Source organism: Canis lupus, chromosome 4 (assembly GCF_003254725.2).
Source record: "Canis lupus dingo isolate Sandy chromosome 4, ASM325472v2, whole genome shotgun sequence".
Classification (NCBI taxonomy): domain Eukaryota; kingdom Metazoa; phylum Chordata; class Mammalia; order Carnivora; family Canidae; genus Canis; species Canis lupus.
In genome coordinates this window covers 73,176,840-73,191,087 of record NC_064246.1, presented here as the reverse complement: position 1 = coordinate 73,191,087, position 14,248 = coordinate 73,176,840, and the positions used below count along the sequence as shown (strand labels likewise).

At 40.1% G+C, this 14,248-nt stretch overlaps 1 protein-coding gene and 1 long non-coding RNA gene across 18 annotated transcripts in view; one reads left to right on the top strand and one right to left on the bottom strand.

Annotated features, from left to right (window-relative positions):
* SPEF2 (sperm flagellar 2) overlaps positions 1-14,248 on the top strand; it is a 171,160-nt gene that overhangs the window by 117,243 nt on the left and 39,669 nt on the right. For all 15 annotated transcript variants that reach the window (XR_007410382.1, XM_049109377.1, XM_049109375.1 and 12 more), the window contains 5 exons: positions 1,105-1,285; positions 7,737-7,884; positions 9,822-9,950; positions 11,049-11,187; positions 14,016-14,245. Coding sequence is in view for 14 of the 15 variants with exons in the window: in XM_049109377.1 (XP_048965334.1) it covers positions 1,105-1,285; positions 7,737-7,884; positions 9,822-9,950; positions 11,049-11,187; positions 14,016-14,245 (827 nt within the window). In the remaining variant the exon portion in view is untranslated. The remainder of the gene's footprint in view (positions 1-1,104; positions 1,286-7,736; positions 7,885-9,821; positions 9,951-11,048; positions 11,188-14,015; positions 14,246-14,248) is intronic.
* The window catches only part of LOC112652659 (uncharacterized), a 94,282-nt gene that overhangs the window by 60,085 nt on the left and 19,949 nt on the right, over positions 1-14,248 (bottom strand). For all 3 annotated transcript variants that reach the window (XR_004815058.2, XR_007410383.1, XR_004815056.2), the window contains exons 2-3: positions 1,357-1,400; positions 406-510 (exon numbers count right to left, since the gene is read on the bottom strand). This is a non-coding gene — a long non-coding RNA (uncharacterized LOC112652659). The remainder of the gene's footprint in view (positions 1-405; positions 511-1,356; positions 1,401-14,248) is intronic.

The following is a 14,248-nucleotide window of genomic DNA, read 5'->3' as shown; positions in this document are numbered from 1 at the left end:
CACTCTGTTCCCCCAGGTGCTTAAGTCAGCCAGACCAAATGCTTGTTCCTGACACTCCTCAAGTTTCAACAAAGGCATCCTTGGAGCTTCTCTCTCCCCCTTTCCATGCCCAGCAGACGGTTCTTTGCACTTTGGACTACTAAGGTGGACCCCAATCATAATAAACATTCTTCCCTGTGGGCCTCTTCCTGCTTCCCTTAGCATTTAAGATTTGAAAGTCCTTAGGGGATAGAATGTTCCTGGGAGCAGCTCTAAAATTTCTACATAGGGGCAGCAATGTGGCTGAAAGACTGGAGAGAGAGAGAGCTTACCTCTGTGTTCTCACAGAACTTTACAAAGCAAGGAGAAGATTTCATCATCCATACTCTAAACTGGGGAGGGCTGGTGAATTTCTCCCCCACTCACCACCAAAACTCCGTTGCCTCCATGGGATTTCTCCTTGCAGTCTTCACCTCTTCATATCCTGCTTTTTTACTGTCCAACTTCAGGAAGCCAAATGATGTTAGTCATCTTAAAGGAATGATGTACAGTTTTATTTGATTTGTTTTTTTATGGCTGATTTGTTTCTTGTCAGAAGTTTATGCCCTGGATATATTTCGAAATTGCATTTCTTCAAGATTGCCATTGTTTCTTTTTCCCTCCTTGTAATCAATGAGAATTAAACCTAAAAATTTTGTTGTATTACTATTTGTTTCTAGTTTATTCATGCTGATAAGACTATAGAAATTTGAATACATTCTGGTTTTTTTTTTTTTTTTATAAGACAGGGGTGGGGAGAGGGGCAGAGGAAAAGGGAGAAAGAGAATCTCAAGCAAAGGAGGCCCCACACCAGTGCAGAGCCCAATTCCGGGCTTGGTCTCACAACCTTAAATCATGACCTGAGTTAAAATTGAGACTCCGTCATTTAACTGACTGAGCCACCCAGGTGCCCCTTGAATGCAGTCTTTTTTAGTCTTCTCTTCATTTGAAGAGTTCTTCCAGGACAAATTTGGAAATTGAGATTAAAGCAAGACAACAAAATTCCCAAAGTCACATGGTCATAAAAATAGAATTCTGTTCAATAAAATATTTATATTTCCTTTTTGTTTGTTTGTCTTTTCAAAGAATTCCTCTAATTCCACGAATATCCATTTCCCCGGATTCCGCTATGACCAAACCAAAAACAAAGGCCATACTAAAGGGCAAGATCGATTACTCGCTGGAAAATGTGGAGTTAAACTTTGAGGCAGATGAGAAGTTGGTGATGGACACCTGGCAGCAGGCTTCTTTAGCAATATCTCACATGGTGAGCAAGACTCGTTACTACATTTTCACTAAGTACCAATGTTGGTAATATGCTATGGGTAGAAAACTTACACAGCGTTGTATAAATATATATCTTCGGGAACTTGTTTCGTTTTCTGAAAGAAATAAGAAGTGAAACAATTCAGTCAACAAATATATGAGTTCAAGAATGGAGTAAACCAACATGTAGATTATTTTCTCTGCTGGGCCAAGGTTTCAAGCACAAAGACCAAAAGGGCCAGTCAGGAAAAGACAATGACATGGGTCAAGTATAATGCAATAGGGAGAGATGGGACTGGGGCCAAGTGGAAATCATCCTCCTAAAGAGGTATGTGCTACTCCATCTACCCTGACCAACTTTCCCATTTCAGAATGATAAATAGCCAAATTTTCCAATTTTCCAAGAAAAGACAGAAATCCAGATTTGTATATGAAACCTACTGATTTTAGCATGTTAGAAATGAAATCAAATTTGTAAAACTCTCCAGAGCCAGGCAAAACTCACCTCTGGCCTGTAGGCCTCCAGTTTACAGAAGTTACCTATGAGGTAAGTATTATTCTCTTTACCATGGAAAATGAGGATCCAGAAAGGTTAAAAGGTCACTTAGCATGTTACGTGTCAAAAAGGAGATCTGAACCTAGGACTATATGAGTTCAAAGTTCATGTCCTTTTTCTGATTTACTGGGAGGTGGAGGGACAATGGTCCCTGACTGCAAGGGGCCCGGATCAAATCAGAAGAGAAGGGAAAAACATGCAGATAACTTTCATGTCAGGAGAAGCTTCCACCTGTACAGAAGGTGCACTCAGAGTTTGGCTTGGATGACCAGTGTTCCCACATCCTACAGTCCTGGGTGCCCAACGTGGTTTGTTCTCATTCTGTGCCAGGCCTCCTTTGAGTTTCCCTGAAATATTCCATCCAAACAGGCAGTGTGGACCTTCCCAAAGACTCTGTGGGAGAAGCAGCCAAGGAGCTTGCCTCAGGATCTCAGAGCTAGGAGTCAACACTTCTGATGGGACATTTCTCAAGTCCCTTCCTGGCCACTCTGCCTCCAGGGTTCTTTTCTCTGATTTATCCTACAGCAGCCTCCGTGCCTCCTTTCTGTTCTCCCTCTCTATCTTCTGTTCTTCTTCTTTCATTTCTCCCTCTCAAAAATGATTGTAGAATCCTTTAATTGTCTTGCTGTATCTATAAAGAATTTTAGTGTGGATTTTGGCACACCTAAAAAAAGTACATGAAGTATACCTGCAGGGCTTGATGGATGCATCTAAGGTAGATACCGGAGGAACCACCACATGTGGAGAAGGTCCATATCTACCAAGTCTTTGTGCCCCTTCCCCATCCTAAACCCCCATCCCTACAACACCAACCCTCCATCTGCCTTTTTATTTACCATTGCCTTCATATTCATGAGTTTTTATCACCCAAGTCTGTATCTCTAAACAGTATAGTTTACCTTTGCTTGCTTTGAGCTTTAAATGCATGGACTCATACCTTTTGTCTCCAACATTGTTTACGAGATTCATCCTACGTTGTTGACTGAAGCTGTAGTCTGTTCATTCTTGTTGCTGTATATTGTTTCATTACATAAATTTATCATAATTTATTTAACTAGTCTGCTTCCAATTTGTGCCATTATGGGTATCCTTGCAATGTGCTCCAGTAGACATTCACCTACTTGTCTACTGGAGCACATATGCCCACACAACCATTGTATATATGGCTAAGAATATTGGCTATCTCCAATGTCAGTAGATTATACTATAAATAATACTTCAGTTTGCATAAGTTATACCAAATTCTTTCCCCATTTCACTGCAGTATCATCCTTGTCATAAATTAGGTGACCACGTATCATAAATTAGGTCTGTTACATTGCTGTATTTTTCCATCCTTGTACCAAAACCGCATAATGTCATATTATTTATTCATTATCTAGATGAGGAAATCTTCCCACCTTGTCATCTGTCCAGAGCATTTTGGCTCTTCTTCGTTCTTGGCCTTTCCATATAAATTATTAAGTTAGCTTGTCAAAATTCATAAAACTGTTGACCATTGATTTTTTTAGATGATATTCATCAGATTATGTAAGTTTCATTTCTAGCTTATTGTGGGGTTTTTTCATAAATGTATTAACAAATGCTTTCTCCACATCTATTGAGATTGGCATGATATTTTTCTGTTTTCTATTAATATGAAATATCATACTGGTCAGTTTTCTAATATTAAACTTAACATCACATCCTGGGATAAGTCCAACATTATAATGAAGCATTATCCTTTTTTCATATTGCTGGATTTGTTTTGCTAATAATTTGTTTAGGATTTTTGAATTTTTGTTAATGAGTGAGGAAATCCTATAACTTTTCTTTCTCATACTGTCCTTGTCAACTTTTAGCATCCACATACTAGCCTCATAAATCAAGTCAGAATATGTTTGATTTCTATTCTTTAGAAGAGTCTGAGGAAGTTGGAATTATTTCCTCTTGAAATGTTTAGTGGTGTTCACCAAGAAGCCATCTAGGCCTGGTGAACTAAACTTTTTTATTACTGGGAGGTAATCTTTGTCTACAATGCTTTTTTTTTTTTTTTTGGAAATTAGACTTTTAAATATCAATTACATGTTATATCTTTGTTCATCCTCTTATTTTTATCCTTTCTGTATCTTTTCTTACTTGCTTTTTACCCCCTACTTACTTTTGGAAATAGTGCATTCTATTACTGTTCTCTTAGTGGTTACCCTAGGAATTACACCATAAATTTTAAACTTATCAAAGTCTAACTATTATTTAGTCAGTAATTCATGGTGTTATTCCTAGAGTGGCCACTAAGTGAATTAATGTGTGTTAATTCCAAACTAAGATAGAAAAAAAGGGTGAATAAATTTAAAATGTGAAATCCAAAATAAGAAAAGAAAGGAGAACAGAAAAAGATTTAGGACAAGCAATACAATAGAAAGCACATAGTAAGATGGTAAATGTATACCCCAAATATATTGATAGCTACTTTATATTTATAAGGGCAAAATGATCCAGATAAGGGATTGATTTATTTTTTAAAAGGCACATGATACTTATAAGAACACAGAAATGATCTTCTGTTACCGACCAGAGAAGAGAATGATGTAGTGTGTGATGACCACTAGTAGCTGCCATGGAATCCTAAACCCTTAACCCAGAGGCTCAGGGCTCCCCATCTTACTGGTACCAACTCATCAAACCCCCTTGTAAACCAACTAGATGTTGCTTCCTACGTATCCCGTGGATATTAACAATTTCCATGCCTCAGCTAATGTCATCTTTCTCGCCTAAAATATGTTCTTCCTTCCTTCTTTTTGATTAAATGATATGCTTCCTATAAGTCTTCAGAAGCCAGTACCTGCTTTGATTCCTGACTAGATGGTTGCCTGTTTGAAGCCTTGCCTTCATTGTTCACATGGTCTTCCAATCCCTGTAGCAGTCGTACCTCCCCAGGCATTCAGCTCTTCTTTTCTAGGTGATTGTAATTTATATCTCATCATTTTCCTAAACACTTGATTGGATTCTAAGACTGTTTATACACCTTACACCTAGCATAATGCCCACATCTATTATGATACTAGGCCCTCAGCACAATCGGACATAGGACTGCTGCTATACCAATGACGCTGTTACTACTGATGATGATGGCAGTGCCCATGGTGATCACTGCAAAATAACCACTACCAAGTACCAGAAAGTGGGGAAACCAGAGCTAGGAGTTTGAAGGGAAGGAATGAATTTTTATTCCTATTGAGCTACATAAAGCAATTTACAAGTCTTACAAATCCCATTAGAATTGCCTAGGGGAAATGATATTGCAGAATATTACATTATTAGAAAGAGTAGCATACAGCATAAAGAACATTGGCTACCCCTCTTGGTTAAATTGTATGATTTTACAGAAATGACTTAAACTCTTTCAGTCTTCAATTCCTTAATCTATTACATGGGAGACATTCCATGTATCTTTTCTTCCATGAATGGTTGAAAGATCCAGTGAAATAATGTATACCAAAGTGTTTTGGAAATTGTAAATATAATAGATCATGACGTTAAAAAGGTATTCAAAACTGTACTATTTTCCTTGTGGACTTCAAAAATCACATAGAAAGCAAGCGAGAAAAGTTTAGTCATTACTGATCTAATCAGTATTCCTAATAATTATATTTGAATCCTGCTTTTATGTTTCTAATAAAGTTTTATGACCTTGATGTCACATGACCTTTAGGGAGTTTTAAGTGAGACAGACATGATCTGGACAAAGCGTTGTAGGGCAAACAGTGCCAGTGAGGATTAGCACAGCTGAAATGAGAGAGCTTTAACTCAGACTTTTTCTACACAACAGTCTCACCAAGAGCTACCCATTTAGTGTGCTATGCTAATTTTTAGAAAAACTTTCTTGTAATTAGCAGGTATGCAATGATTTCAAAGAAACAAATCATAGTTAACACCCACAATGTCAAGACATTACTTATAGAGTTTCTTTAGCCTTACAGGTAGATTACTGGATGTATTGTAAATTATGTTAATTTTTGAAAGACACCCAGAGGTCTTTGAGGGAGTGGACCAAAAATATGCAGATGATGATAATTATCATCATCACCACCACCACCACCACCACCAGCACCATAAGGTTGTTTAAAAGGAGAAAAATCCAATTTTAAAGGAAATTGCTAACTTACTGTGCTTTGCAAAAACAGATTCAAAAAAATGAATTGCTTGCAATTTAGGTGGAGGGATGTTAACAAGTCTGCTTTCAGCTTTACCAAGAATTTTAAAGTACAGTAGATATCATGAAATCCATTTTTGTGGATTAAGGGCATCTGATTAAAACCACATACATACATGCACACAAAACTGGCTTGTTCTCTGAAACCTTTCTGTATTTCTCTGAAGTTCCACTGATCTTAAAGAAACTGTGGGTATGTTCTGTGGAATATGATTATTTTAAAAGAAAGTCCATCTATTAATAATCATTTCCTGAGCATCCTCTATGAGTATAGCAGGTGCTAAAAGCTGCTTGAAGCCCATTTGGAGGGTGGAACCACATTTAACATTCATAGACCAGCTGGGGACAGTTACATGCTGAGCCCCAGGGTATGAAGTGTGCAGGAATCTGGGGAGAGCCAGAATTGGATGGCATATCTGGCCAAAACTAAATGTCTTTGTGGGGAGAGCCTGTGCCTTATTCATCTCTCTATTCACCTTCAGTCAACTTCCTCTTTCTCCTCCTAGCCCCTTACCCAGGCCCTCCCCAGAAATAACAACAGGCTTGGATATAGTAAATAAATTCTCACAGCCCCCATTTCTTCACCAGTTGCTTTATTTAGATTTTAAAGTTTTCAACTGGATGTTGCTCCTCCCTCCTCACTGTATATGGGTTTTCTTTCTCCCTCTTGGGAGTCTTTACTCAGCTCTCATTTCTCAGGGCTATCCTCCTAAGTGCTCTTCACCTCTCCAGGGGTGGTTGGACTTATTGCAAAAGGTCTGGCCTTTGAAACTACAGGCACGGCCCCAGTTGCTTAAACCTCAAGAGGAGGTTTTCCTGCTGCCTGAAACACAGAGCCGCAGAGGAGAGATGGAGGGGTCCCAAGCGCACCCCACACTCCCCATTCCTCAGCTAAGATGGGGTGGCCCCGCAACTAATGACTCAAACCAGGACACATGTGTGAGTGAAAGGAGGGAGCTACTGAGATGGCAGGAAGCTGCATGTCCCCCGAGTAGAGGAAGCTGACAACAAAGATGAGGTTAGCCTGTGGGATAGGTTATCCTCACAACCATCGCAGTGAAAGCGCAGAATTCAAGTGTCCATGAATCCAAATAATATTGCGCATGCCATCCCGAAACTTGGGTAGGAGGCATGAGAAACTCTTACCCATTTTATGTATAAAGCATAATCATATATAAAATAGGTAGACAGATACACTTTTGCAGTACTAAAATTTCATAGAGTAGGACTATTAGGAAAATTGTCTTTAAAACTCTCTTGGGGGAGTTAATATATGAATATAATTAATATATAATAATAATAAATAATATAAAAGCGAGAAACATTAGTATAGGGGAATACGCTGGAGGAATAGTGGGTGTTAAATTCATAGAGTCTGATATTAAAAAGAAAGCTTTCTAACAAAAGCATCGTCATGGAGCTGTCTGGAGGCAGCCCTGAGGAAACGTAAGGTTGCGGTGCAGGCAGCGCTTGAGAAAGTGACCAACCTGCGCACAGACAGCTGCAGAGAAGCCACCTCTTGGGGCCAGGGCCAGGCTGCCGTGTCACTAAAACCCTGAAGTGCGCTTTCTGTAGAGACTGAGTACGTGGCACGGTCGTTTACAGGAGATGAGGCCTCAGTGGAACTCGGGGATGACTAAATGCACGTGGCTCTCAGATTTCCCAAGTGTCGCATTAATTGAAATCTTGCTCGATTACAACCAGGTGGCTGCTGAAATTCATCAGAGGCTCATGGAAGAAGAAAAGGAAAACCAACCAGCAGACACAAAAGAAAAATCTCCTCAGATGGGGACAAATAAAAAAGCCAAAGAGGAACCACCCAAGAAAGAAAAGGCAGACAAAAAAGCAAAAGGTATTCACGGTTGTGGCATCCGAAGCTGTGGATGCTTCAGCCTCTCTCTAGAACACACACGATGAAGCTACTGTGGGCTAGGTTTAGTTCCGAGCCCACACGCTCCTGTGGTGGTGTTGGCTGACTAGTCATACTGGGTACCAGCCTCACCTGACTTATTTATCCAAATAGCCGGGCATTTGGAACATGCTGGAAGAACTCCAAGATGACACTGTGTGATCTGAAATGTGTGCACAAAGGGGTGAGAAACGAGTCTATACGTACATATGTTTCAGGTTGAATTCAGGTTTCTGGCTTAATCCAAGGAGGTTCCTCTCTCCCAGAGGCCTCCTGCCTCATCTCAGCCTCCGAGACGCCTGGGAGGGAGCAGAGGCTGGGAGAGACCCCTGTCAACCTTGGGGGTCAACTCGGGCACAACGGTTACCCTCCCCTCTGAATGTCTCCACGTGGACACAGTTAGGGTAAGGCGAGGCAAGAGGGGGAGAGACGGGAGCTCCAGAGCAGAAGTCTGCCTCACCAGTCGGTTGCTCACACGTGCTGGTTAGGCCGCGGCTGGACGCAGGCGGGATGCTTCCAGACTGGCCCCTGCCCTGGTGGGGACTCTAGGCTAGAGGCAGGGAAGGACATGTGACTGATCACTGTTCCTTAGCAGGGGAGGGATAGGCGACCCGGAGAGCCAGGAGGGGGGCGGCACTTCGCAGCTGGGGTACACTGAGGCAGCCCTGCGGAGGAGCGAGAGGAGGAGCTGAGGATGTGGGCCCTGGGGGGGACGCCCGAGCGAAGAGAATAATAGCACCACGAGAAAAAACACACCATGTAGTCCATCTCAGATGCGAAAGAAATAAGCTGTATTTGAAGGACATGCTTCAATTTTTTTTAAATTTTTATTTTTTAAAGATTGTATTAATTTATTCATGAAGGACACACAGAGAGGCAGAGACACAGGGAAAGGGAGAAGCAGGCTCCCTATAAGGAGCCTGATGAGGGACATGAACCCAGGACCCTGCGATCACGACCTGAGCCAAAGGCAGATGCTCAACCACTGAGCCACCCAGGCACCCCTTCAATTTACCTTGATAGATGAGCGGTTGAGTCCAGCCCCTTAATTTTACAGATGATAAAACAGAAATCCAACGAGATTAAGCTCCCTTTCACCTGTAATTTATGCATCGGTCTACTGTTGCAATTACGGGTTCTTACCGTTGCTTTGTTTACAATTATGTCATCTTCACATGATTTGAACCCCTTGGGGTCAGACCTTCAAGACAGATTCGTTGCACTGAGTAGAAATATGTGGACGGGGCCTGCAGCTGGAATCCCACTGTCGTTTCTCAAGAGTGAATTGTCCGAAAAATGCTGACAAATCCTTATTTTCTAATTATCTTATGTAATCACTGAAGTACTTGCAGTTAAAGATTGCAAGATTGCAATCTGTGAAAAGATTGTTTCGTAGGTTACAGATTCTTAACCATGAGCCACATTTCAGCCACATCTCGTGGAGGTTGTTCCCTGGTCTTTTCTCCGTGAAGACCTGGGAGGCCTTTGGCTAATGCTAGGACCTCTTACGGAGCAGTCCTTCTGCTCCATGGGGCTCATGGCATCCGTGGTATATTGCAGTTTGCTCATTTCTGTCCCCAGACTCTGCATCGCACCTTGTTTGAAGTCTATAACCATGTCTGCCCCTCACTGCACACCTCATCTTTCCATGATGCTACACAATAGGGGCGTTTGTATTCGTGTGTAGCCTAGATAACACACGGAAAATTCACAAGGAAAGATCAGCATTTCACACTCAGTCAGGACTAGGATCGGTCCTTTCCAAACCCCAACAGATTTACTACAGACCCGCACATCTCACTTCGTCCTCATTTTGTCCAAGTAACTGTGCATCCATTGGATGTCGCTCGCTCCTCCCTGAGTTCCTACTGTCCTTTCAGGCAGATCCCCGCCGACAGCAGAAGCCACGCCTGTGACAGTCACAGCAGAGGAGATTACCCAAAAGGAGAAGAGAAACGAACTGATGCTCAAAATCAAGGAAGAGCACCTCGCTGCCCTGCAGTTTGAAGGTAGCAGTGGAAAAGAACCAAGATGATTCTTTTCAGGGGAAAATAGGCCAGGAGGCAACCAGCCCATGACTGGCTCAAGTCCTCAAGGAGGACACAATGCAAAGCGATCAAAAAGTACAACACTTAGTTGGTTGTTTTCATATGACCCCATGAGGGCTAGATTCAACTATTCTATAATTGTCTGCTGGGATCTCCAAAAGAGACAAAGAAAAGTTGGGAAGGGGTTAGGAGAACACCAGCAATGATTACAATCCCAAAGAATAGAAATGAAAAGAATATGTTAGAGTCAGAGTGATTTTACAGGTTGAAAGAAGGCTTAGAGCCACATACACATAGGTGGTTTTATATGATAAGAATAATTTAGGCCTCTCATTAGGAAAATAAATCCTTACTGAAGGCTAACAGCCCCCAAAAGTGAGTTCTTGGTAACAGAGGCCATAGAAGAGCCAGTAATGGATTAATAATGTTCAAGAGCCTCCTTTTCTATAGATAGCAATGATTTTATAAGATCTATTCTCCTGGCTCTTCCACTTGTTTTATAATGCGGCTCAAAATGGACTTTGAAAAAAAAATCAGAAACATCAGCAAATTAGGCCAGTGGTAGTGGAAGAAGCAAAGCGGAAACCTGGGAAAACTATTTCAGAGGTAAAATCCACAGACAGAGTGTGCCATGGGCAGCAAGAGGCCCTGGGATACAGAGCATTTACCCTAGTTTTACCAGGGCTGAGAAAATACAATGATGTTGCTATCCTGAGGTTCTAAAGTAGGGAGATCATCAAGAGACTTGTACTTTCCCCTTTTTGAAATTCAGAAATTATCTGTTTGCATTTTCCCATTCCAATTTATCAAAGAATATATTGCTATAAAGTGCCATAAATGTTAGCTCAGTTTATAGTTTTGGCTTAAATAAGCTGTCAAATTACACGACCATGCATTTTACTTTTTTTCTCAGTGACATAGATTGGATATTATCAATAGTCGTATATTAAATGTGCACCTACATCTTCACAAATAGAAGCATGAGTGGTTTAAAAATCGATTACAAAATGCATGTATATATAATACATTTTAAAATCCTTCACTTTCTTTTTAAATTAGAGATAGCCACACAGTTCCGGCTTGAACTGATAAAGACAAAAGCATTGGCTTTCCTTGAAGATTTACTAACAAAGGTGGTCGATGTATATAAACTCTTGGAAAAGTGGCTTGGTGAGAGGTACTTGAATGAAATGGCCAGGTAATGTACTGCATGGGCTTTTCAAAATGTATTTTTTTAATTCCTAAAGGCCAAAACTGGCAGATTTTTAGGCATTTACAAACGTAAATTACATTTACAAATAGATGTTTTGGCTTTTTAGGGAATCACATATATATTTGTATTATGCTCTATTGTATTTATATTATGTTCTTTTCAAACAGTGAGTCATGTATCAAAGTGTCCTATTGCAATGTCCAGGTTTGCACATCATTTCTGAGTGTGGTTTTTACCCTGCTTAATGAGGACCTTAGTTTACAAGGTCTGATTATAGGCAATTTTAAAATATTTTTCAGAAGTAAGATAATATCTTACTTCTGATCTTTTTAACGCCAGACTTATTATTAATCAGGACCAGTTAGTGGGAGACTAAGAAGCCAGTCATTGGAATGTTACACCAGTTAGGCTGATTCCTTGTAAGGGTAATACCCAGTTCTAGCTTGCTGTTGGGTTCCAAAAGTTTTTCAGACTTCTCATCTCTAATGTGGGGCAGAGAATCCCATTCTCTTAATTCTCCCTCAAAAATCAGCTCAGCCAAGCAGAAATAGCCCTCAGGTGAGAGGAAACATGATGTTCCAAGAGACGGGGATTCCCTCACTGTCCACAAAGGAGCAGCATGCCTATTCACTTGGGGCCCATGGGCTTCATCTATAAAAGGAAACACAGCAACCAGGCTATTTCAGAAGTTTCTACTAGATCTAGGTTCTATGAACACTATAGTGTGCAATAAACATTTACTGAAAATTTAGAGGTTACTACCTACATAGAATACAAATGGCAAGTATTCTCAGAAACGACTGCCACCTGAAAGAGAGTTGTTATGGTTTTTCTGCAATCCTTGTCTCATAATGAAAGTTCTGTTGTAAAATCTTCAGCCTAGTTTTTTTTATATCTGTCATGCTATATAGTAACACACACACACACACACACACACACACATTTACACACCCCTCAGCCTGGTAACCTAACTGCAGTAAGGCTTAAAATAATTGTACCACTGGATGGCCAAGTTGATTACTCCTTAGCATCATAGAGCAGTGGTGTTCAGTTCTGTTCTCTTCCTACCACTTACAAATGAAAACATATCTTCTTAATTCCTAGAATTCACATTACCCTCCCATCCATGTGGCCATCAATAGTAAATTCTCTCTCTCTCTCTCTCTCTCTCTCTCTCTCTCTCTCTCGGCATTTTAAAATTTTTATTTAAATTCAATTAATCAACATATAATGTATTATTGATTTCAGAGATAGAGGTGAGTGATTCATCAGTCTTACATAATACTCAGTGCCCATTACGTCAATGCTTCTTATACTCCAATTTCTCAGATTTGTATGGTGTACAAATATCTGACCCCTCAATGTGGCCACAAGAAGTTAAACCTAGAACTGTCCAGCTATGCATTCTGTTTTGGTTATCACAAAAACTCTCTGGTGATAGAAGGAAGATATAGAGAGAGCTGTCCATCCATTGGAACTTCAAATCTTGCTTTTTCATTCCGGAGGCATTTTTGAAGCTCTTCCATTTGTGAGAAGGGTATGCCTGGTAACCTCCACTAGGTGGTGCACACCCATTTTGAGATCCTGGTCACCGCTGGGTCTTGGTCTGCAGTGGGAGGCGGTCCTCACAACAAGCTTGGAACTTACTTGCTTCCAGTGCCTTCTCCTCTGCACCCAAGACACACACACCCCACGAGGCATAAACTAATTAGAGAATACGCACTATGTGGACGCTCACCAGTACAGCATGCTGGAGTTGAATTCTAGTTTCAGAGAAAGCAACTAATACTATTTTTAAAACATTTTCTGTATATATATTTTGGTGTTCTGTGTTGCGTATGAGCAGATTAAAAATGGATATTTCTGTCACGTCCAATCGTTAATGCAAACTATAAACAATCATTTCTGTAAAGCAGTATATTGTATTTCTTCCTGTACAAAACTTCTCTGGCTTTTGAAATGGCCCTTTGATTAGGGCCATAACTATAATCCCCAGTATAGGTTAAATCCATTCCCTGTATGATTTCACATTAATAACCATAAAGTATGGAGTTATGTGTTACTAGCTCCATGCAAAAATAAGGAAATTTGGAGAGCTTAAATAAGTTCCCAAGGACCCATGGCTACAGAGTGTTCTAGAATAATAACGCAGCTTCCAATGTTCTTTCCACTGTACCTCACTATTACTGCTTATACTACACGATTTAACTAGGAATTATTATTTGTAAAAATAGAAAGCAATTTCAGTGGGTTCATATTATTAGAGTTCATCTGACAATCGTGTCTTAAATAACTTCAAACTCCCTGATACAAAGTTAGAGAAAAGCCACTCTTCTAGAAATCCATAATCAAATTTGATTAACTTTACAATTTTTCCTGATTCCAAGTAAATGTGTCATTCTAACAGTTATATTTTACAGGCTTTTCTGCATACTTATTTTGCATAGTTAGAATGAGTAACTATATTTTGGTACATACTTAGAATGAAATATATCTCTTGACATCATCTTGCTTACACAGTAAAAATATGTTCTAATGTTAATAAAACCATATTTGATGAAGTCCCTTTTGTTTCACTTTGTATAAAATATGTGACTGTGAGCTCTATAATGAGCATATATTTTATTTCCAATCTGCATTTATTATTCCACCTTTTCAAAAAGTGGATTTGAAGAGAGCTGGAATTTGTAAACATGCAGGTTGAATTGTCTTCCTTAGCTGTACGGTGTGTAGACTTTGTGTATCTGTCTCCTAAGCACTGATAACCCAGTAGTATTTAGTGGGGATAACGCTATTCATTTTTTCATTTTCAGTGTGGAAAAATTAACTGAGGTGGCCCGTTATCACATTGAAACATCAACAAAAATTCAGAATGAACTTTACCTAGACCAAGAAGATTTCTTCATTAATGGAGATCTGAAAGTCTTTCCAGATCCCCCTCCCCCAGTGCGCCCCCCACCTGTGGAAAAGGAAGAAAATGGCACCCTGACCATCGAACAGCTTGACAGTCTTAAAGATCAGTTCTTAGATATTGCACCCAAAGGTA